This window comes from Geotrypetes seraphini, chromosome 1 (genome assembly GCF_902459505.1).
Source record: "Geotrypetes seraphini chromosome 1, aGeoSer1.1, whole genome shotgun sequence".
NCBI classification, from domain to species: domain Eukaryota; kingdom Metazoa; phylum Chordata; class Amphibia; order Gymnophiona; family Dermophiidae; genus Geotrypetes; species Geotrypetes seraphini.
This window is the reverse complement of record NC_047084.1, coordinates 222,623,517-222,646,536: the sequence shown is the minus strand read 5'-3', so window position 1 is coordinate 222,646,536 and position 23,020 is coordinate 222,623,517. Positions and strand designations below refer to the sequence as shown.

Below are 23,020 nucleotides of genomic sequence, written 5' to 3'. Positions count from 1 at the left end.
AGATGTTGTCTCGCGATGTCCATGAGTGTTCCTAGTAGGGTCTCAGTGCTGTAGTTGGATCTCAAGCCAGACTGTTTGGGGTGGAGTATGTTGTGGTTTTCTAGGTTTACATTTAGGGCTTTAGCTACTAGGCCTTCCATTAGTTTGACATAAAGTGGGATTGAGGCTATGGGTCTGTAGTTGGATGGTTGGTCCGCTGCTCCTTTGGGGTCTTTTAGGATTGGAGTTATGATGATTTTGCTGAGGTTTTGTGGGAACTGGCCATCTGTGAGTATGGTTTGTATCCATTGTAGGAGCAGAGTGAGGAATAGCGTACTGGAGGTTTTCAATAGGTATAGTGGGCAGTGGTTATGTTCACAGGCTGCGTGACTGTATTTGTTATATAGTTTGTGAGAAGTGGTGCCAGATTCTGTCTGCTGCTATCGATTCTTTTTATGTGGGGGGAAGTTGAGATTTCTTCTAGGTGAGCAGGTGTTCCATTAAATGTGGCTCTGATATTTGCAATCTTATTTTTGAAGAATGTGGCTAATAAGATGGCTGGGGGGGAGTTATTGGTCAGATATGGTGTGGTGTCTGTGAGTTCTTTTAGAAATTAGAATAGCTTTTTTGTGTCTTGGGAACCTTCTCCTACTTGCTTTGTGTAATATGACTTTCTTTTTTCTTTCAGCTATATTTTATTTCAGTATATTTTCTTTTTTCTTTCAGCTATATTTGGAAAGCCAAGTTGGTATCTGGAAGAGACTGCAGGTTTTACAGAATAGGGTAGCTAAGTTAATTTTTCCTAAATCTAAATATGATAAACACCATTATACAGGGTATGGCAAAATTTCTCACAGCAACCACTTAAAATTTCAATGTGAAATTTTACAGATTTGTTGTTACTATCTACGTTTATGTACCAAGTGGAATGAGATTATCTTTAAATCGACCTTTTATCATGACCACACCCAGCAGCATTCACCCATGTTTTCAGAAATATTTGTACTGTAAGGCTACTCTTATTTTTTTTAAATGGGGTTACCATCTTACTATTAATGATGTCACAATGACAGACTTTTGAAAACAATAATTTGAATATACATCATTTCTATTTCATAATATGATAATTTCTTTAAAGGCATTTTAGATTGGAAAAGCAATCATGGGCAAGGTGTTGGCAGATTTGGGGTAACCAGCCACAAGGACCAATCAACAAGGTTGTTAAGAACATCCCAATGTGATTGAAGGCCTTGTGTATCCACAGTGACTAAAAAATTATGACATATTGTAAACTGTTTCACTTGAATTACATTATTTTACTGTGTTTTAGCTAGAACATTTTTAATGCACAAAAATCACTAGGCAGTAACACTAAAATGTCAGTAATACCAATATAGCTTAAGTCAGCAGTTCCCAACCCTGTCCTGGAGGATCACCAGGCCAATCGGGTTTTCAGGCTAGCCCTAATGAATATGCATGGAGCAGATTTGCATGCCTGTCACTTCCATTATATGCAAATCTCTCTCATGCATATTCATTAGGGCTAGCCTGAAAACCTGATTGGCCTGGTGGTCCTCCAGGACAGGGTTGGGAACCACTGGCTTAAGTCAATTAAATGTTGTTTAATAGTAATATGTATTATTAAATATGTAAAATTTCTCATTGTTATTCAAAGCAGTTGCTCCTTTATAGAATTACCCTCTGTGTATTAAATTCTCACATAAACCAACAGAGGAAGGGATTGGGAAGGGACTGCACCTTATATGTACATAATCTTATAACATGTCACCTATGTGTGAAGGCCAAGTAAGCACATATTATCAGTCTATTTAGTGGAAAATCAAAAGAAATTTTGCATATTTAAGAAAAAGGAGCCCTTAACACATAAATGCAAGGAAGTATACATGTGGGAGTTCCACCATTTACAGAATACTGTAAATTATACTTTAAAATGCTGCATTTAGGCACATTTACACTAGCCACTGACCTGGCATAAGTGGAAGCACCTAAGTGCAGTGATGCCAACTTACACTAACTTGGTCCAAGATGCCATTATAGAATTGATGCTCAATGCAGCATCAGCATGCATAAATTGTAGTGCCCATTAGTGCTGCCCGATTCAGGAAAAAAAAATTCGATTCGATTCAGCCTATTATTTCCTGCCCAATTGGGTGTTTTTTTTAAAACATCCTGGTGAGTTTATTTTATAATTTCTTCACCCTTTTATAGTCTCATCCCCTTTGCCTTCTCCTAACCACACTGGTGCTGTGGTGTAAACAAACAAAAAAGACTCTGTTAAATCCTAGCTCACGTTTGCGGTCTAACACCAGCTCTGGCAGGATATATGTTTCAAATCTGGCATTTTGTAATCACAAAACAGAAAATAAAATGATTTTTTCTACCTTTTGTTGTCTGGTCATTATTCAAATCTTGTTGGTCCCAGGCTCTGGTTGTCTTCCGATAACTTGCTTGCCAGGGTCTCTTTCTTTCTTCTTTCTCCGTGCTAATCATTCATCTGCCATCTCTGTCCTCCCCTTCCGTTTCCCTTCCCTAGAGGTCTGGCATTTTTCCTTTTTTTCGTCTCCATCCACAGATCCACCTTTTTTCAACTACCCTTTCATCCAGCATCTCTCCCTCCTTCCCAACTACCTTCCTATCCAGTATCCCTATCTCCCCCTCCACACCATCTCTCCCTTTCTGTTCCTTCCCTCCCTAAATCCCATTGCCCATCATCTCTCTCCCTCTCCTCTATTTTTAGACCCATTATTTCTTCCCCCAAAGTCCGGCATATGCACATCTCTTTGAACCCCCTTTCCATCCCTCCCTCCCTCTGTGTAATTTTACACCAGGGCCCATTCCCCTGAAGGTTTGTCCCCCCCCTGAAGGCCTACATCCTACCCTTGAAGGCCTGCACCCAAGGCCTGTCTGTCCCCCCTGAAGGCCTGCACCCAAGGCCTGCTTGTCCCCCCCTGAAGGCCTATACAACCCCCCCACTAAGGACTGCACCCCCCCCGGAAGACCTGTACAACCCCCCCAATGAAGAACTGCACCCCCCCCGGAAAGCCTGCGTGTTCCCTCTGACCTCAATTTACCTAAATCCATCAGCCTGCATAAGATTGCTAGTGCTAGCGATCTTTGCAAGCTACCTTCGGGTCTTCCGAGCTGTCTTCTCTCTGCCGCAGACCTGCCCCTCCTCTGACATCAGAGAAGGGGGCGGGATCGCAGCAGAGAGAAGACAGCTCAGAAGACCTGACGGTAGCTTGCAAAGATCGCTAGCACTAGCGATCTTATGCAGGCTGATGGATTTAGATAAATTTGATGCTGGGAGGCCAGGGGGGAAGCCGGACACTGCAGCACTACCCAACTGACCCTCCCCCCTCGCCCTCTAAAGCAGGAGCGGCAGCGGCCGGCAAGCAAGAGCAGCGCTGCTTTAGTGGGCGAGGGAGGAGGGTCCGAATTGGGAAGCCGATTTTTTATTGTTTTAAATCGATTCGAATCGGTTCACCCGAAGCAAATCGGTGAATGATTCGAATCATGAATCGGGCAGCACTAGTTCCCATTACGGAACTACCCCTTAGCTCCATAGTTCTATAAACTGTCGCACAAGTTGCACAACTGGCACAAAATTAGCATGATGAATGCAGTTATATGCCACATGGTGCCTATATTTGCAGTTAAGCACTTATCTGCACTTAGGAGCTATTCTATAAGCAGTGCCTAAATGCTACTACATAATTGCAAAGGGCATACACTTGAAGAAATCGTGGGCAGGAACAAACACGTATTCCACTCAATGTTCACATTGGTGTGAAAACATGGAACGACCTCCCAACAACCATCATCTCTGATTCTAATTACTCCACGTTTCACAAGAAACTAAAAACCTTTCCATTCGACTTCTTAAACTACCATCAGTTCTGAACAAGACAAATGCAATAGACTCCCAGAACCGCAGAACACCCAATTGCCACCATGGAACCAAGTACACAGCCAATCACTGATTAATGACTGTAAGATTATCTACCTCATGGTATCTTTCATTGCACCATATTAGCTCTCTTGCTGTATGTAAATCTCCCCTAAATGTTAATTTAATATACCTTCCCGCAGCACCTCTGAGTTGTACCGAATTACCTCTTCAAATGACTGTCTCTTCCCAAAGGTCTTGTAATGTTTCTAGTCATGAATCTCTGAGCATCCTTGAACTGTATTAAACAATTCTCCATGAACTGTACTGTAAGCCGCCTTGAACCTCTGTAGACATAGCGCGACTCACAAATCCCAGATCAGATTAGATTGCCACACACATTTACAGTGGCCATAATAGATAGGAAGTGTAACTGATCGTACCTAAATTTTACTGTGTAAATGTGGGCTTATGCTAGTATTCTAAAATGGAATCTGGTCATGCAGATGTCATTACAGAATAGTGCCTATCGTTTCACTCGGAATTTTGGCAAACTATAAAGAACTGCCCCTTAAGTCTCCTGTATGGGAGATGCTAGGCATGCCTCCAAATATTAATACAGAGGCTTTGCAGTTACCGTGCATTAATTTTGTCCATTAACACGAAGGAAGTTTTAATGGCTTTAGTAAAAGGGACCTTTAAATCTGTAACTAAGGGCTCCTTTCACGAAGGTGCGCTAGCAATTTTAGCGCACGCACCGGATTAGCGCACGCTAGCTGAAAATCTACTGCCTGCTCAAAAGGAGGCGGTAGCGGCTAGCGCACGCTATTCCGCGCGTTAAGGCCCTAGCGCGGCTTTGTAAAAGGAGCCCTAAATAAATTGCATTTAACAATCAATCACAGCACACTAAGGACTCCTTTTACAAAGGTGCGCTAGTGGTTTTAGTGCACGCTACAATGCTGCGCACGCTAAACACTAACACCTCCATAGAGCTTGAGTTAGTATTTTTCATTTAGCGCGCACTAATCTTGTGCGCGCGGTAAAAACGCTAGCACACCTTAGTAAAAAGAGCCCTAAATTAGAGAGAATCAAGTTACCAAATAGCAGGACGAAGGAGTGAAGTCAGACACAAGAAGGGATGAAGAAAGCAAATTTTATAGAAAACCTGAAATGAGCCGTATTTCGGCATATTGCTTGCAACATGGGGTCTTATCAAATATCTGGATGTGTAGTAGAGATTGACACGGGGAAAAATTCTGTCCCCCGTCACCACCCCTGGACCACCATCCTCTGCACCGCCCTGTCCCCGCTGTCCCTTTCACTGCCCCGTCCCCGTCACCGCCCCGATGTCTCTTTCACCGCCCCGTCCCCGTCTTCAACGTCTTCTCCTCTCCATCCCTCCACCCCCAGCACCCTTCACGTGGTCCAGCAGCTCCCTCCCGCCGGCCAGCCGTGCATTTCCCTCCCTCCCTCCTTTCCCTTACCTTTTCTTCTTAAAACTGGCGATTTCTATAAGGCTACGAGCTGTATTACAGCTGGAGCCTTGAAGCCGCGTCGGGTTGCCTTTTAGAAGTCTCCTCTGATGCAACTGGAAACAGGAAGTTGCATCAGAGGAGACTTTTACCAGCAGGCAACGTGACGCGACTTCAAGGCTCCGGCTGTAATACAGCTCGTAGCCTTATAGAAATCGCCAGTTTTAAGAGGAAAAGGTAAGGGAAAAGGATGGAGGGAGATGCATGGACGGCCGGCGGGAGAGAGTGGGCTGCCAGTTCGAACGCTCGTTCACTCCTTGTTCACCGTCCCATGCTACCATTCACCGCTCCACAGGGCGGTGAATGGCCTTGTCCCCAAACTCGCGGTGACCATTTTTTTTGTCACCGTTTTGGCGGGTTACCCAAGGCTAAACGCGGCTAGCTGCGGGTAACCACCACTGTTTCACTCTCTAATGTATAGTAAACTGCTTCTTGCAGCAACTTGATCCAAAATGGAATCCAAATTTCTGAAGTGGAACCTCCAGCAAACATCCAGCTCTGTGTTGGGTTTTCAGTACAATTTGCTTCCCTTATCCCTTTCTTGTGGCCAACTTCACTTCTTTGTTCTGCTAATAATCAATCACAAGACAGAATAAAATGTTTTCTGTCAGGTGAATGTTCACCTTTAACAAAACAGTATTAAGTGAATGTAGGATGTTTAACAGTTGTGCCTGAAAGAAAAAAAATTGCATTTAAGTAAAAGAAAAAAGCTCTTGCAAACCAAGCAGAGTATAATAATAAACAGAAAGGCAGCTACTAGAGATAACTCAGATTTGCCACCTGCTTTATTGTCCCATGTTTCTAGGCTCCTACAATCACAACCCATTTTATGGCAGAACACAGTGTTCCCTTCAGGCCTCTATCTCAAAATCCAGTTCCCATTAAGCTACACATTCACAGACACAGGAGGCTCTACAGTGCACATGAATTAAGAGAGAAGGATCTATGTTGATCTAAGCACAGCAGACACACAAATCGAGAGAAAAAGAAAATTGTTTACCTTTCTCTGTATCCCAGAAAGCAGAAAGAAATAGAGCAGAAAGAGCGAGTTAGGCAGCTTTAGCTACAACAATGGAAAAACAAAAAGATCCTGCTCCACACAAAGACACGTGGTAGGGAAGAACATCTGCTCTGAGGTACACTTGGCACCTTTGCTGCTTTACCTCACCAGGAGAGCCATTTTCCTGTGCTCTGGTTTTTTTTTCCCAGTTGAATTCTATCTGTGCAATATTTGTATTTATAGAAACTTGCACTGCAGCCAAAAGACAGTGACTGAATTTAGAGATACAGCCTATCAGCAGTGTAACACAACTGAGTTTTAAATATCACAGACAAACAGAGAAAGAACCCCAGCAAACTAAACATGAAATACCACAGAAAGGAACCTACCTCTTTTTAACCATACACACTCAAGAATACAATAAAATTGTTTTCTTCACACTCTGGCAAATATTACATTTATAGAAGTTACATATTTACTTACATGAAGGGCAGTTCTACAATCTTGGCGCCTGCATTCATGTGCCTCATGCATATGTAAATGTCTAGAATACTAGCACTTATGTGCACATGTTTACTTACCCGTGAAACGTCCAGCTCAAAGGTTTAGTGCTATTCTACAAATACTGCACATATTTGCAAGGGGACATTCACATGGCAGAGCAGGGACAGAGCTGCCTCTTATACTGATCATTCCAGACAAAAAGAGCATTGCCATGTGATAAAACTAGCTGCAATGAGTTCTGAATAGTACAGATGATAAATGTACTCCAGAAAAACACTGATTATGATGGAAGAAAAAGAGTAGAAGGTCCATCCAGGATTCATTCACATTTTTTTTGATTCAGTAGAGTACCAAACCACTGCACTTCTCTTTCTCCACTGCTAATAATCTCCCACGCTTGTCTTATGCTCGATTCATTCCTCCCCTCCCCCAAGCTGTTCTGGGTGACTATCCCATTACAAAAATTAGACAAATGCATGCAACTAAAGTAAAAGCTCGATTTAGGGAGGCTGTTTTGTCCATCCTGGGTTTATAAGAAATATACAATAAAGCAGACCGGTGACAGGTCAAAAACGCGCAAGACAATCGCGCGCAGACAATCGCGCGCAGACAAATAAGCGCAAAGACAATTGCGCGCAAGACAATTCAGCGCAGCGACAACTCCGCGCAAGACAATTCAGCGCAGCGACAACTCCGCGCAAGACAATTGAGCGCAAGACAAGTCAGCGCAAGACAACTCAGCGCAAGACAACTGAGCGCGCCACTAGAGGCCGCTTGACCATCGGAGGACACGCGCACGTACAGCACGTGAACACGTCATCACGTCAACGTTGACTCTTTGCGTTTTCAACATAAATCACGTGAATGCATTTTCGTTACCATGGTTACGTTATCTCATGATATATATTCTCCGAACACGTCATCACGTCAACGTTGACTCTTTGCGTTTTCAACATAAATCACGTGAATGCATTTTCGTTACCATGGTTACGTTATCTCATGATATATATTCTCCGAACAGCATTTAAATACAAGTCACGTGAATGCATTTTCGTTACTATGGTTACGTTTCTACATTATATATGTCCTCCTTCCTTTCCCGCCTTCCTTTCGCTGCCTGACCGTGTCCGTTATAGGTAAAGATCTGGTTTTGCTGGTACTTGATCTATAACGAATATTTGTCTTGCGCGGATTTATCTCGCCTCTGGTGAGAGCGAACGTCCACATTTCTTCATTTACAGGTATGTTTATATTTACGCTTCACGCGCAAGAAAAGGGAGGGGGGGTATGGTTCATAGACAATTGCGCGCAAGACAATCGCGATCATAAAACTCAGCGCAATTGATCCTCAAGTTTATATAGGTATGTTGATATTTACATTTTCAGTTCTTGTATTGCGCGCAATTGTCTATGAACCAGTGATATTTACGCGCAATTGTCTATGAACCGCGATTTGGTCCCGTATTGTCTATGAACCGCGATTTGGTCCCGTATCTAAACGCACAGGTCCTTAAAAATCTTGTCTTGCGCGCAATTGTCTATGAAACCAGTTTATATTTACGCGCAATTGTCTATGAACCGCGATTTGGTCCCGTATCTAAACGCACAGGTCCTTAAAAATCCGCGTTCTGCGCCACTTTTCGGGTCCCTGCCACATTTAGTCTCTGGCTCTGACAGAGTTGTATGATAATTTAACTCTGAAGGATCCTAATGCTTTCCCTTCCCCATGCTAGGATCCGTCAGAGTTAAATTCCCATACGGTGCCGGGTCAAAAGCGCGCCGGCGCGCCGGGTCAAAGGCGTGCCCACCCTATTGAGCGTAGCGCGCGACGCCGCGCCTTTCTAAATTACTGTTTTTAGGGCTCCGACGGGTTCATAGACGATTGCGCGCAAGCCGCGCCGCTCTAAATGACCGTTTTTAGGGCTCCGACGGAGGGCGAGGGGGGGAGAACCCCCCACTTTACTATAATGTGGAGGGTTACGACCCCCAAACCCCCGATAACGCCGGCGCGATGTCTATTAAGTAAACAGAAGGGGGTTCCCGAACAAAACCCCCCATCGGAGCCCCTAAAAACTGTAATTTGTTGCGGTTCGGCGGCGCGCCTTGCCTTAAATTGGCTTTCGTCTTTCGCGCCGTTGTCTATGAACCTTCTCATCCAGCCCTGTCAGGGGCAGGGACCTGAAAAGGGGCACGGAACGCGGATTTTTAAGGACACCCCGTCTTGCGCTTAGTTTTCCCGCATGTTAAAAGAGCGAGAAGGTTGAGGTATGGTATTAAGATTATGTATAATGTGATGATGGATATTAATTGGAAGCATAATTGGATGGAGTTATAGATTTTAAAAGTAATAAATATCTAAAAAAACTTGTTGGCATGAGGTAAAAACTCTTATGCCAGCAACACTAGTATCTGAATATGTTTAATTTGAGGATTGTATCATGATGTAATGATGCAATATTATTGGGTAAGTGCATGAGAAAAAAAAAAGGAAAATATCAGCACAGGAGTCACCATTCAACATATAAGTAATAATTTTAAAGTATCTAGTTTTGGGTACAATTCATTATGTCACATTATCAAAATGGAAAGAACAGTAACAATAAAAAAGGGAGACATTAACATCTTACTGTAATGAATATACACTATTTTCTATTTAAAGATACACTGTCTTATTGTTGGGAGGGTGTCTAAATTATACTATTATCATTCATATTGGGAAAAGTAAGAGTGGGGAAGTGGGTTGGGAAGGGAGGTACTTGATTGACATGTGATGTATTTCATTTTAATGTTTTGATTCTTGTACACATGATGTGTCATTTAAAATGAATAAAGATTTTTTAAAAAACCGAGTGTGCTCACGGTTTATAGTTTTATAAAGGCATTGGGTACCATTTTCTTTTGCAGGTATCATACATAAGAGGATATTCACATTTACAGGTATATGCATAGCTTCATTTTTTGGTTTTGCTAAATTGGAACAATAGGATAGGATAAATAGTCTGATGGTAGGGCTTATTGGGGTACACTTTTAGCCTTGGGTGTGTAGTGAGGGTGATTGTATACAATTGTTGTGGGTCCTTGTTTTGGGCCTCTCTGCCTTCCTTCTGTCTGCGATTAGGTATAATGACGTTCTTAATCCATGATGGTTGGCAAGCCAGATTTTAACTATTACAGGTATGATTGCAAAGGTAAGTACAGACATAGTGGGTGTTGTTTGTTATATCTATGTGCTAACCTTATAAATTTTAGTCTTGCAGTCATGTGCTGAGGGATATGAATTTGCTGAAACCCTAGTGTTGTCTAGAAGTTCAATCTTGGAGGCAACGTAAGTACAGAGGTATAGGGATTTGTATGTCCTATGTATATAATAACCTTATCTAATCTACTACTGAAGGTGACTACAATCAACAGAGGACATTCAAGAGACCACGATCAACAGAGGACACACATCTTCAGTGTTTTGCTGACAGGAATCGCACCCTTGCAGGTATATGGTGTTGTGCCATAGCACTGAACTTTACATATAGGGATTTGTATGTCCTATGTATATAATAACCTTATCTAATCTACTACTGAAGGTGACTACAATCAACAGAGGACATTCAAGAGACCACGATCAACAGAGGACACACATCTTCAGTGTTTTGCTGACAGGAATCGCACCCTTGCAGGTATATGGTGTTGTGCCATAGCACTGAACTTTACATATAGGGATTTGTATGTCCTATGTATATAATAACCTTATCTAATCTACTACTGAAGGTGACTACAATCAACAGAGGACATTCAAGAGACCACGATCAACAGAGGACACACATCTTCAGTGTTTTGCTGACAGGAATCGCACCCTTGCAGGTATATGGTGTTGTGCCATAGCACTGAACTTTACATATAGGGATTTGTATGTCCTATGTATATAATAACCTTATCTAATCTACTACTGAAGGTGACTACAATCAACAGACTACAATCAAGACACCACAGTCAACAGAGGACAGACATCTTCAGTGTTTTGCTGACAGGAATCGCACCCTTGCAGGTATATGGTGTTGTGCCATAGCACTAAACTCTACATATGTATGGCCTAACCTCACCTATTTGACCTTTGCATGTTTTTTTGTGTGCTGGAGATTGGTGGGGGGTGAACATTAAGTTTACATGCATGTTATAATTCTTGCAGGTACTGGTTCAGGGTTGAAGGTCGACTACAGTTCCTGAGGGTTTCATCGATATACTTCCAGTCTTACAGGTATGATGTTCTTTTGAGTAGTGCATTCATGATATAGGCAATTGTATATCAATTGCAAGTCAAAATAGGATAATGTTATTAATTGTATGGTTTCAGGAGTGATTTGACATAGACATGGAAGTAATAACTTCACAGCGTGGGAGAGAGCACTGGGTTAATGAGGGCTATCGATATCGGCGTGACCGAGTGATGGCAGACGGATCCACGTCCTGGAGGTGTGTGCGCCGTGACTGTGTGGGAAGAAGAAAGAGGCTCGTTGATGGATCTTCTGTTGAGATAACGGCGCATGTGCATGCACCCAACAATGCTAGAATTGAAGCTGATCGAATGATGGGAGACATACGTGAAAGAGCTGTGGCTACGGTTGAAAGGCCACGTCAGATCATTCATGGCACAACAGCTGGGACAAGTTTAGAAGCAGCTACATTATTGCCTGCATACACCTCCATGCAGAGAACAGTTAATAGAAAGAGAAATGCAGGCCATCTAGCAATGGGTAATCCCAGGTGCATAAGAGACATACAAATTCCTGAGCCGCTACAAAGAAGCACACGTGGTGAACAATTACTGTTGTGGGATTCAGGTGAAAATGATGAAAGACGCATATTCATTTTCACTACAGAATCTAATCTTGAGGTGTTGGAGCAACATGGACATTGGTTCATGGATGGGACATTCAAAGTTGCCCCCCATTTGTTTGTCCAAGTCTTTACCATCCATGCATTTGTAGACAATCGTGCACTTCCCATGGTCTACGTGTTGTTGAACAGTAAAAGGGAGGAGGACTATGAACGTGTGTTGAGGAAACTGCTGGAAACCAGAAACACGTTGGCACCATTGACAATCTTGATGGACTTTGAGAGAGCAAGTCTGCAAGCTGCCCGCACTGTATTTCCCAATGCTACAGTTTCTGGCTGCCTGTTCCATCTGGGTCAATCATTGTGGCGCAGAATTCAACATGAGGGACTGACCGCCAGCTATAGAGATGAGGAGAGAGTAAGAATGTTCACCAAAATGCTGTTAGCATTAAGTTTTGTTCCTGTGGATGATGTTGCTGAGTGTTTCCAGACCTTGGAGGAGAGTCGACCAGATGAACTGACCCTGGTGTATGACTATTGGGAAGACAATTACATCGGGAGATTGCGGCCAAATGGGAGACGGGTGCCACCTTTTCCTATTCATCTGTGGAATATGCGCTCCCGTGTGGAAGATGGACTGCCTCGGACCAATAATTCCGTTGAAGGTTGGCACCATGCATTTCAATCCTCTGTTGCATGCCACCATCCAACCATCTTTAAACTCCTTGAACATATACAGCGTGAGCAAGATCACACAGAACAGTTGCTTGCTCGATTCCAGGCTGGTAACCGCGCACCACCCAGCAGTAAGAGCACGTATGTGAGAGTGACGCAAAGACTAACAACGCTGCTGCCAACATATGGTCAAACACCTCTCTTTCAATATCTCCGTGGTATAGCACATAATCTGGAACTGTAGAGTTTGATGTTGAAGTTCAGGTTTTCCTGTTGCTATGCTACAATTGTGTGCACTTTGAGATTTGAAATTTGCTTTGACATGTCCATATGGTCTCCCAAGCACATATGCTGCAGGAACAGGAGAGACACTTTGAAATGTCTATGTCCCCCTCTCCTTTTGGTGGCCCGAAAGCTACAGGCCTGCAAACTGTTGTGCTCAGGATCTCTCCCCCAGGAGTTTCTCTGAAGCCCTCCTCTGACCCCTACCTATCCTAGTATCCACTGCTCTGACATGTGCCAAGCGTGAAGGTTTTTTATGCCGAGCAAGGTAACCCACTCAAGCATACTGTACTCGCTTTGACATTTTCAAGGTGTTGTGGGTGGTGTTCAAAGGCTTTTTCCTTCACGTAGGGAAGGTCAGATGGTATCTTGGATGGAGCGGCTTCAGGGAAAGCGGCTGTGTTAAGGAAAATTTGTAAAACTTGAAATTGTACATTTCCTCCCTTGTTTTTGGTGGCCTAGAAAGTACATAAGCAGAAATGTCAGTCAGGTGCTGTCTCTGAAGCCATGAGATTCAGAAAAAGATGAGGACCCAGAATGGGTTGACAGGGGTGCAAACCTGATGGTGGCAGTCATGTGTTGGCCTTTGCAGGACCCAGAATGGGTTGACAAGGGTGCAAACGTGATGGTGGCAGTCAGGTGTTGGCCTTTGCAGGACCCAGAAGCAGAGTCCCCCCCCCCAGCAGAATGTCAGTCAGGTGCTGTCTCTGAAACCACTGCTCTCACTCTCACAGATGTTGGTTAACTGCTCTGCCAATATCTCACTCTCTCCCACTGTTGCTCATTTAATTTGAAGGGTGTGTATGGTCTTTCTTTTTCAAAGGTCGTATAGCAAAATGTGTGATTTCCACACATGGTGCATGAACAGATGATACACTTTAAATTGTCTATGTCCCCCACTCCTTTTGGTGGTCCAGACTGTTGTTTCTACTGTTTCACTTAAACTGTCTGTTAATTTGCTCCTGATGTTTTTTCACTGCTATAACCACATCCTTACTCACTGTCACTGATGTTTAACTGCTGTGCCACCTTTAATGGATATATTATTGCACACTTGTTTATGATTTAAAACGAATAAAGATATAATTCAGTATGTTGTACATAAAAGATCATGAATGGTGAACTGAAAGATTTTGTGTTGTTGACACTGCATTTGAACATATGTGTATTACATGTTTATCACATATGCAATATTTTAATAAACATTTACCAATGTTTAAAACATTTTGTTGTTTCTTTATGTTAGTATGACATTAATAACTATGCCATTAAATGTAAATTTGTATTGTACTATCCAACTAAGTAACACGTAAGGACACAATGGAAACAATTAAGTGTTAGAAAGAATTGCAAGTGCTGCATTTAAATTAAAATTTGTTTTTTTTTTTAACACTTGATGTAAGATTAAAACATGAATAACATTTCCTGAAATCATATTTATTCCGACATAATTAAATACATAATTTGCCATAATACAATAATAAGTCAAGGCTACTGGATTGTCCTTCATCCTATTTATTTGAGGCAACATTGATTTCTAAACTAATAATATATATGGACAATACAATAAAAGATGATCTAATGTCCCAGCCTCAAGATGATAGTGGCAATATTTTTTAGGCCAAAGTTGTGGCCATTGAGATGCATCAATTGAATGCTTAATCTCAATGCTCCAAATGTCTCTTAGACCATGTTTTGTTGTTTTATTTACAAGTCCAGCTATTAAGTTATACCACCTGAAAGCATAAAATATTGTGATTTATTTAGACCAAATATATGTTGCAATTGTGAAAGGTCAAGCAGTTTACTATTAGTTATTACATCCTCTAAAGAACATATCCCTGCCAACATCCAATGCTTCCAAATGAATACATCTGAAGTTCTTCCACTAAATGTACATTTTCTAAAAGGTTTATTTCATCCATTTTCAAGTTCACAATTCCAATAGAAAAATATAATTTTCAATTCCTTCATTTATGTAGGTTAAATCATCTCCTGTACAATTGACCTGGTGGCATATTATCAGTGCAGAGTGACTTAGATTCCATTTTCATGTTAACATTAGGTCACTTAACTTTAGGACAAAGATAAGAATGAACAAACGACCCGATACACACCTTAGGATAATGATACCTACTTTCTGCATTGAGCAGTAAAGCACAGTTACTTACCGTAACAGGTGTTATCCAGGGACAGCAGGCAGATATTCTTAACGCATGGGTGATGTTACACACTACTCACTAGATATTCTTACGTCCCACCCTCCTCCCCGGGTTGGCTTCTTAGCTGGCTTATCCTAACTGGGGACCACGCTCTCCTCCGTCGGGCGTGAAGGCACTCGCGCATGGTGCGGCCAACTAGAACTTTCTAGTTAAAAAGGTCTGTACCGGGGCTCCGTCAGTGACGTCACCCATGCGTTAAGAATATGCCCGACGGAGGAGTGCGTGGTCCCCAGTTTCTTCGTTTCCTCTGATGTTGCGGACCTTGTCCAAACTCCGCAAGGACAACGCCACCATGATTCTTATCGCACCTCGGTGGCCTCGCCAACACTGGTTCTCACTCCTGCTCCAACTCAGCTCCAGGGAACCCATTCTCCTTCCTGTGTTTCCTACTGTACTTACGCAGCAGCATCAGTCTCTACTGCATCCCAATCTGTCTTCGCTCCACCTGACAGCTTGGTTTCTCTCGGGCTGACCTCTCCAGAGAACCTATCTCAGCCGGTCCGCCTCATCTTGGACGCCTCCAGGAAGCCGGCCACCCTCCAATGTTACCATCAGAAATGGACCAGATTCTCCTCGTGGTGTCTCCGGCATCATCAGGAACCCACCTCCTTAGCGGTGGAAACCGTATTGGAATATTTGCTCTCGCTGTCCAATGCTGGCCTCAAAACTACCTCCATCAGAGTCCACCTCAGTGCCATCACTGCGTTTCATGAGCCCATTCTCGGAAAACCCCTCACGGCTCATCCTCTGGTTTCCAGATTTATGCGAGGGCTCTTCAATATCAAACCACCCCTCAAGCCTCCTCCAGTTGTCTGGGACCTGAATGTGGTACTCTCAGCTCTCATGAAACCTCCATTCGAGCCTCTTGCCACAACTTCACTTAGACTCCTTACCTGGAAGGTGCTTTTCCTGATTGCCATCACCTCTGCCAGGAGGGTTAGCGAACTGCATGCACTGGTTGACGACCCACCGTTCACTGTTTTTCACCATGACAAGGTTGTTCTGCGCACCCACCCTAAATTCCTTCCCAAGGTGGTCTCAGCTTTTCACCTCAACCAGTCCATTGTGCTGCCCGTCTTCTTCCCTAAGCCTCACTCGCATCCTGGGGAACAGGCGTTGCACACGCTGGATTGTAAGCGTGCCCTTGCTTACTATCTTGATCGTACCAGAGCTCACCGAACATCCCCTCAGCTATTTTTGTCTTTCGATCCCAACCGTTTGGGTCATCCTGTCTCCAAACGGACACTTTCCAATTGGCTTGCTGCCTGTATTGCATTCTGCTATGCTCGGGCCGGTCTCTCACTGGAAGGAACTGTCACGGCCCACAGAGTCCGAGCTATGGCTGCTTCTGTAGCTTTCCTCCGTTCCACGCCCATCGAGGAAATCTGCAAGGCGGCCACTTGGTCCTCAGTTCACACATTCACTACTCACTACTGTCTGGATGCGTTCTCCAGACGGGATGGACACTTCGGCCAATCTGTGTTACAAAATTTATTTTCCTAATGGCCAACCATCCCACCTCCCTCTTTGTTAGCTTGGAGGTCACCCATGTGTTAAGAATATGCTGCCTGCTTGTCCTGGGATAAAGCACAGTTACTTACCGTAACAGGTGTTATCCAGGGACAGCAGGCAGATATTCTTACGTACCACCCACCTCCCCGGGTTGGCTTCTTAGCTGGCTTATCCTAACTGGGGACCACGCACTCCTCCGTCGGGCGGGAAGGCACTCGCGCACGCGCGGTGCGGCCAACTAGAAACTTCTAGTTAAAAAGGTCCGTACCGAGGGCTCCGTCGGTGACGTCACCCATGTGTTAAGAATATCTGCCTGCTGTCCCTGGATAACACCTGTTACGGTAAGTAACTGTGCTTTCTCTGCATCCCTCTTCACAAACATATGTGATGTATGACTGTATTAATATATTAGGAGTGGAAAATGATGTGTAATAATTACAATAATTTACTCATGACTCCCTGATCTTTTTAAAATTAATAGAATTTTATTGTTCTTATGTGTTTCCCATATTCAAACACTGTAATAGCTTATTTATTTATTTATTTATTCAGATTTCCCATTAACGCTAATTGTGTTTCAATCAATTACTACAAAACTATATACTATAAAATACACACATACTCAATTAATATGTGCATTTCATCACTACAATGTAGTAAAATCTGTTTGACTATTGACCATTTAACACGTGTTTTAGATAACCAATAGCAGCGCTGAAAAGGGGAAATCTCACGATATTCACACAACATCGGTCATGTGACTGGTATTTAAGCTTTGCAATTAGGCCCCCCACCCGCATTTACAAATATCACCATTTATTCAGATTTCCCATTAACTCTGTTCGTCCGCATTTTTAACTTGCGCTCATTATACTAAAACCCGTCAATTGCGCACTGGGAAACTAATCCGTCAATTGCGCGAAAAAGTACTATAACTTTAGTATGATGATATACGTCATCATTATGCACTAATGGAGACAAGCTGATGTCATCACGCGTTTCAACACATATGCGCGCCATGCTAACGCTAATTGTGTTTCAATCAATTACTACAAAACTTTATATTATAAAATACACACATACTCAATTAATATGTGCATTTCATCACTACAATGTAGTAAAATCTGTTTGACTATTGACCATTTAACACGTGTTTTAGATAACCAATAGCAGCGCTGAAAAGGGGAAATCTCACGATATTCACACAACATCGGTCATGTGACTGGTATTTAAGCTTTGCAAAAACGTCATAGATTCACAGAGAAGATGGCATCCTATGTGGGTTTCCGTGGACGTAAGCCCAATTTCTCCGAGCGTGAAGTACTCATATTAACTGAGTACTTCACGCTCAATGCTAAACTGCTTTTCCCCGTTAAGGGGAAAAGACGCAATATAGGTGAAATGGACAGGGCCTGGGGAGAACTTGCGCAGCTGTTCAACGCCCGCGCTATCACACCGCGCTCCGTAAGTATTTATCAAATACATGTTGTTCATAGACAATTGCGCGCTGACAAATTGGCGCGGATAAAGAATTTATTTTTTTGCGCGGAAGGCAAAAATGGATACGCATCTCCTGAAATCGCGCACTGCGTCATCATACATCTGCTGAAAAATTTTGCAGTTGATAATGGTGTCTCTCATGTACTTATTTGATTTAATTAGCTGTATTCCAGTCGGGTTTTCAAAATTTACATAATTATTATGCTTGCAATCTATTTCCATGCACTGCTTTCAATGCATATATATATATCATGTCTGCGCGATTTGTCCACGTGCTATTCTCTATGAACCATATATCATGGCTCACTCATGTCTCTCCATTATGTAATAGGTTGAGGATTTGAAGAAAAAAGCCCGCGAGCTCAGGCTACATCACCCTGCATGGGTCCGGGCTGTCCGCCGCAATCTGTACAACACCCCAGGTATGTTACAGTAAAATATCGGGTGGGTATAAGGTGTGCAGTCATAATATCTGTGTTGAACAATCATGTATTTTAAACATTGACAGGTCAAAAACTCGAAAGACAATCGCGCGCAGACAAACATTTTAAACATTAACAGTTTTTCATATACTTCTGACACTACATGCATTTATGTCTTCAGATGCGAGTGAGGAGGAAGAGGAGGAGGAGGATCAGGAAGAGGAGGAGGAGGAGGAGGAGGAGGAGGAGGAGGAAGACACCCCTATCCCTGACCGGCCGTTCCTTATCCCCCGCAGACGCCCCACCTCCCAATCCCCTTCCACCTCCGCCCAGTCCCATCCAACGTCCCAACCCCCTTCCACCTCCGCCCAGTCCCATCCAACGTCCCAACCCCCTTCCACCTCCGCCCAGTCCCATCCAACGTCCCAACCCCCTTCCACCTCCGCCCAGTCCCATCCAACGTCCCAACCCCCTTCCACCTCCGCCCAGTCTCATCCAACTTCCCCCCACCGACGCCCTAGACCACCCTCTAGGATCCCCCTAAAAAAACGCCCCAAACCCTGCCCTGCCCCTTCATTCCCAATGCCCTGTTCCCCCTCCCTCCCACCCCCTAAACCCAAGTTCTGCCTTAAACTTTTCCCTGAAATTCGACCCTCTGTCATCACCTCTCCCCCAGCCCTCCCACGTACCTCAATGAGTACTGCCTCAACCCCCATCCTGGACAGATTTAGCGACCTCTCTGTCCAGTCCGGTAAGTGTTATGATATTTTTATTCTGTAATTTTTGTACTGTAAAAGCTTTTATTCATTTTTACAACGTACATCAAGTGTACAATTAATAAACACATTTATGATTTAAGACATCACTTGAATTTTAATAATATAATATAAAATGCTTAGGTTTGTTCATATGTAACAAAAACAACCAAGTTTGTCTCATAGATGCTTCCACTGTACATAATTGTCTTTTCAATGTCCACCTGCTTTTCATGCTCTTTTTCATTACAGATATATTGGCATCCCCCTCCTCTTCGCCGCCTTTGTCAACATCCCCACTCCCCATTCAAAGCCCCAACCGTTGTTCCACCTGTTTTGCCCCCCTCCGACCCTCAACCAGAGATTGTGGGACCAACCCTGCAACGGCCACCACCCCTGTTGCAGCGACCACTATTGTGGCTCACGCTGCCACAAACACAGATCCTCCGCCCAGTTCTGTAACAGTGGAGGACATTTACACGGCGGTGGTTACCATCTTAGCAGGGGTGGAGCACATGAACGACTGTGCTGAAGAATCCGTTCGACACATTCGTCACGTGACAGGGGCACTGCAGGTCTTGCTAGAAGCACTTCGCGGTACCCCTCCCACCCCGTGAATGGCTCCACTGTTAACGAGGGAGCTGCACCCTCTTGTCACCACTCCTCCCTCCCCTTCTTCCCCCCCTGCCTCACTCCCTCCCCCTCCTGCCCTTCGCCCTCCCAGAAAAAATACAAAAAAAGTATAAAAACAACTCCCTCCCCTTCTTCCCCCCCTGCCTCACTCCCTCCCCCTCCTGCCCTTCGCCCTCCCAGAAAAAATACAAAAAAAGTATAAAAACAACTCCCTCCCCTTCTTCCCCCCCTGCCTCACTCCCTCCCCCTCCTGCCCTTCGCCCTCCCAGAAAAAATACAAAAAAAGTATAAAAACAACTCCCTCCCCTTCTTCCCCCCCTGCCTCACTCCCTCCCCCTCCTGCCCTTCGCCCTCCCAGAAAAAATACAAAAAAAGTATAAAAACAACTCCCTCCCCTTCTTCCCCCCCTGCCTCACTCCCTCCCCCTCCTGCCCTTCGCCCTCCCAGAAAAAATACAAAAAAAGTATAAAAACAACTCCCTCCCCTTCTTCCCCCCCTGCCTCACTCCCTCCCCCTCCTGCCCTTCGCCCTCCCAGAAAAAATACAAAAAAAGTATAAAAACAACTCCCTCCCCTTCTTCCCCCTCTGCCTCACTCCCTCCCCCTCCTGCCCTTCGCCCTCCCAGAAAAAATACAAAAAAAGTATAAAAACAACCCCCCCCCCTTCTTCCCCCCCTGCCTCACTCCCTCCCCCTCCTGCCCTTCGCCCTCCCAGAAAAAATACAAAAAAAGTATAAAAACAACTCCCTCCCCTTCTTCCCCCCCTTTCCATCCCCCCCCCTCCACACTCCCTCCCCCTCCTGCCCTTCGCCCTCCCAGAAAAAATACAAAAAAAGTATAAAAACAACTCCCTCCCCTTCTTCCCCCTCTGCCTCACTCCCTCCCCCTCCTGCCCTTCGCCCTCCCAGAAAAAATACAAAAAAAGTATAAAAACAACTCCCTCTCCTTCTTCCCTCCCTTTCCATCCACCCCCCTCCACACTCCCACCCCTTCACATCCATTCACACCATACCCACCCCACTCCACCCACAGTCTCCAGCATCATGACTCGCCTGCCTCCTACCGTCTCGTGGGATCTTCAGTCCTCCTGTGAGTGTCTCTCTATCTCTCTCTCACTCTCTCCCTCCCTTCCTCCCTCCCTCTCTCTCCCTTACCACAGTGTTTTCTTTGCCCTCCAGCCTCCTGTGTCGCAGCAGTGGTGACTACAACTTCACAATTCATGTCTCCAGCATCATGACTCGCCTGCCTCCTACCGTCTCGTGGGATCTTCAGTCCTCCTGTGAGTGTCTCTCTATCTCTCTCTCACTCTCTCCCTCCCTTCCTCCCTCCCTCTCTCTCCCTTACCACAGTGTTTTCTTTGCCCTCCAGCCTCCTGTGTCGCAGCAGTGGTGACTACAACTTCACAATTCATGTCTCCAGCATCATGACTCGCCTGCCTCCTACCGTCTCGTGGGATCTTCAGTCCTCCTGTGAGTGTCTCTCTATCTCTCTCTCACTCTCTCCCTCCCTTCCTCCCTCCCTCTCTCTCCCTTACCACAGTGTTTTCTTTGCCCTCCAGCCTCCTGTGTCGCAGCAGTGGTGACTACAACTTCACAATTCATGTCTCCAGCATCATGACTCGCCTGCCTCCTACCGTCTCGTGGGATCTTCAGTCCTCCTGTGAGTGTCTCTCTATCTCTCTCTCACTCTCTCCCTCCCTTCCTCCCTCCCTCTCTCTCCCTTACCACAGTGTTTTCTTTGCCCTCCAGCCTCCTGTGTCGCAGCAGTGGTGACTACAACTTCACAATTCATGTCTCCAGCATCATGACTCGCCTGCCTCCTACCGTCTCGTGGGATCTTCAGTCCTCCTGTGAGTGTCTCTCTATCTCTCTCTCACTCTCTCCCTCCCTTCCTCCCTCCCTCTCTCTCCCTTACCACAGTGTTTTCTTTGCCCTCCAGCCTCCTGTGTCGCAGCAGTGGTGACTACAACTTCACAATTCATGTCTCCAGCATCATGACTCGCCTGCCTCCTACCGTCTCAGCTCCCACATCTGGACTTGGCTTGCCAGCTCTCCTTCGATGATCAGAAAAATCTGACATCATATCTATGATACTTTTAAAAATACATTTTAATATACAACTTATTGAAAATAAAGGACAACTGCGTACTGGATAAATGCAAAACCTTATCAAACATAAGTGTTAATTTACATGGCTGTGTCAACTAGGTAGAATTTGTAATGCTACATGATTGACACCTTATCTTGTTTAGAGATGTTCTTAATAGAGTATAACACTTATCATGCTTAATCCTTTAAGTATAAATTAGATGAAATGCATTGAGGTGATATGTTAACATCTTTCCTTTCGTGCACACAAAATGTGATAGATGTATAAGGTGTACACCTGACATAATTTTAGTCACCCATCTCCCTGTATGCCTCTTGTAAGGAGATGCACATTTAGTTTGCTTTAAATCCTGAACTACTTACCATCAATAAAACAGGGGCACTGGTCTCCTGACGTAATAGCATGTATTTAATACGTACTTCCTGAGTGCTGTGTCAAAGCACTAGCATTGAACAGGTGCGCCAGTTTCCCCCAGACCCAATCGATTTCACCTATATTTCTAACTTTCCTCTTGATGGGGAATAGCAGTTTAGCATTGAGCGACATGTACTCAGTTAATCAGAGTACTTCACGCTTGGACAATTTGTGTTTCTGCACACAAAATCCATAATAGGAAGTCATCTTCTCTGTGTATCTATGACATTTTTGCAAAGTACTCAGTTAATCTAAGTACTTCCTGAGTGCAGTGTCAAAACACTAGCATTGAACAGGTGCGCCAGTTTGGCCCAGGCCCAGTCCATTTCACCTATATTTCTAACTTTCCTCTTGATGGGGAATAGCAGTTTAGCATTGAGCGACATGTACTCAGTTAATCAGAGTACTTCACGCTTGGACAATTTGTGTTTCTGCACACAAAATCCATAATAGGAAGTCATCTTCTCTGTGTATCTATGACATTTTTGCAAAGTACTCAGTTAATCTAAGTACTTCCTGAGTGCAGTGTCAAAACACTAGCATTGAACAGGTGCGCCAGTTTGGCCCAGGCCCAGTCCATTTCACCTATATTTCTAACTTTCCTCTTGATGGGGAATAGCAGTTTAGCATTGAGCGACATGTACTCAGTTAATCAGAGTACTTCACGCTTGGAGAACTTGTGTTTTGGCACACAAAATCCATAATAGGAAGCCATCTTCTCTGTGAATCTATGACATTTTTGCAAAGT

General features: G+C 44.2%; 3 protein-coding genes across 29 annotated transcripts in view; 2 read left to right on the top strand and 1 right to left on the bottom strand.

Annotated features, from left to right (window-relative positions):
• APBB2 (amyloid beta precursor protein binding family B member 2) overlaps positions 1 to 23,020 on the bottom strand; it is a 586,942-nt gene that overhangs the window by 97,904 nt on the left and 466,018 nt on the right. Inside the window, exon 1 of one of the 25 annotated variants that reach the window (XM_033946812.1) lies at positions 6,419 to 6,440. The exons of the other annotated variants lie outside the window; for them this stretch is intronic. The gene's annotated coding sequence lies outside the window, so the exon portion shown is untranslated. Of the gene's footprint in view, positions 1 to 6,418; positions 6,441 to 23,020 lie in introns of those variants that run through there. 25 annotated transcript variants of the gene reach the window in all.
• LOC117361456 lies at positions 8,121 to 13,312 on the top strand. Of its 3 annotated transcripts, XM_033946828.1 has the most exons (4): positions 8,121 to 10,409; positions 10,869 to 10,961; positions 11,103 to 11,171; positions 11,268 to 13,312. In XM_033946828.1, exon 4 carries the CDS (start codon positions 11,286 to 11,288, stop codon positions 12,666 to 12,668), a length of 1,383 nt encoding a protein of 460 aa, XP_033802719.1. In that variant the 5' UTR covers positions 8,121 to 10,409; positions 10,869 to 10,961; positions 11,103 to 11,171; positions 11,268 to 11,285; the 3' UTR covers positions 12,669 to 13,312. The 3 variants fall into 3 exon arrangements, with proteins under 3 accessions (XP_033802719.1, XP_033802729.1, XP_033802738.1); XM_033946838.1 differs by lacking the exon at positions 10,869 to 10,961; XM_033946847.1 differs by lacking the exons at positions 8,121 to 10,409; positions 10,869 to 10,961 and adding an exon at positions 10,577 to 10,593.
• Positions 16,736 to 19,884, top strand: LOC117361468 (extensin-like). Its single transcript, XM_033946858.1, has 2 exons — positions 16,736 to 19,113; positions 19,370 to 19,884. Exons 1-2 carry the CDS (start codon positions 18,534 to 18,536, stop codon positions 19,732 to 19,734), a joined length of 945 nt encoding a protein of 314 aa, XP_033802749.1. The 5' UTR covers positions 16,736 to 18,533; the 3' UTR covers positions 19,735 to 19,884.

Bases quoted from the DNA above. Each gene is read 5' to 3' on its own strand.
- LOC117361456 (XM_033946838.1), top strand. From the start codon at position 11,286: ATGGAAGTAATAACTTCACAGCGTGGGAGAGAGCACTGGGTTAATGAG.
- LOC117361468 (XM_033946858.1), top strand. From the start codon at position 18,534: ATGTCTTCAGATGCGAGTGAGGAGGAAGAGGAGGAGGAGGATCAGGAA. The intron at 19,114-19,369 runs GTAAGTGTTATG...TTTTCATTACAG, and splicing joins CGACCTCTCTGTCCAGTCCG to ATATATTGGCATCCCCCTCC.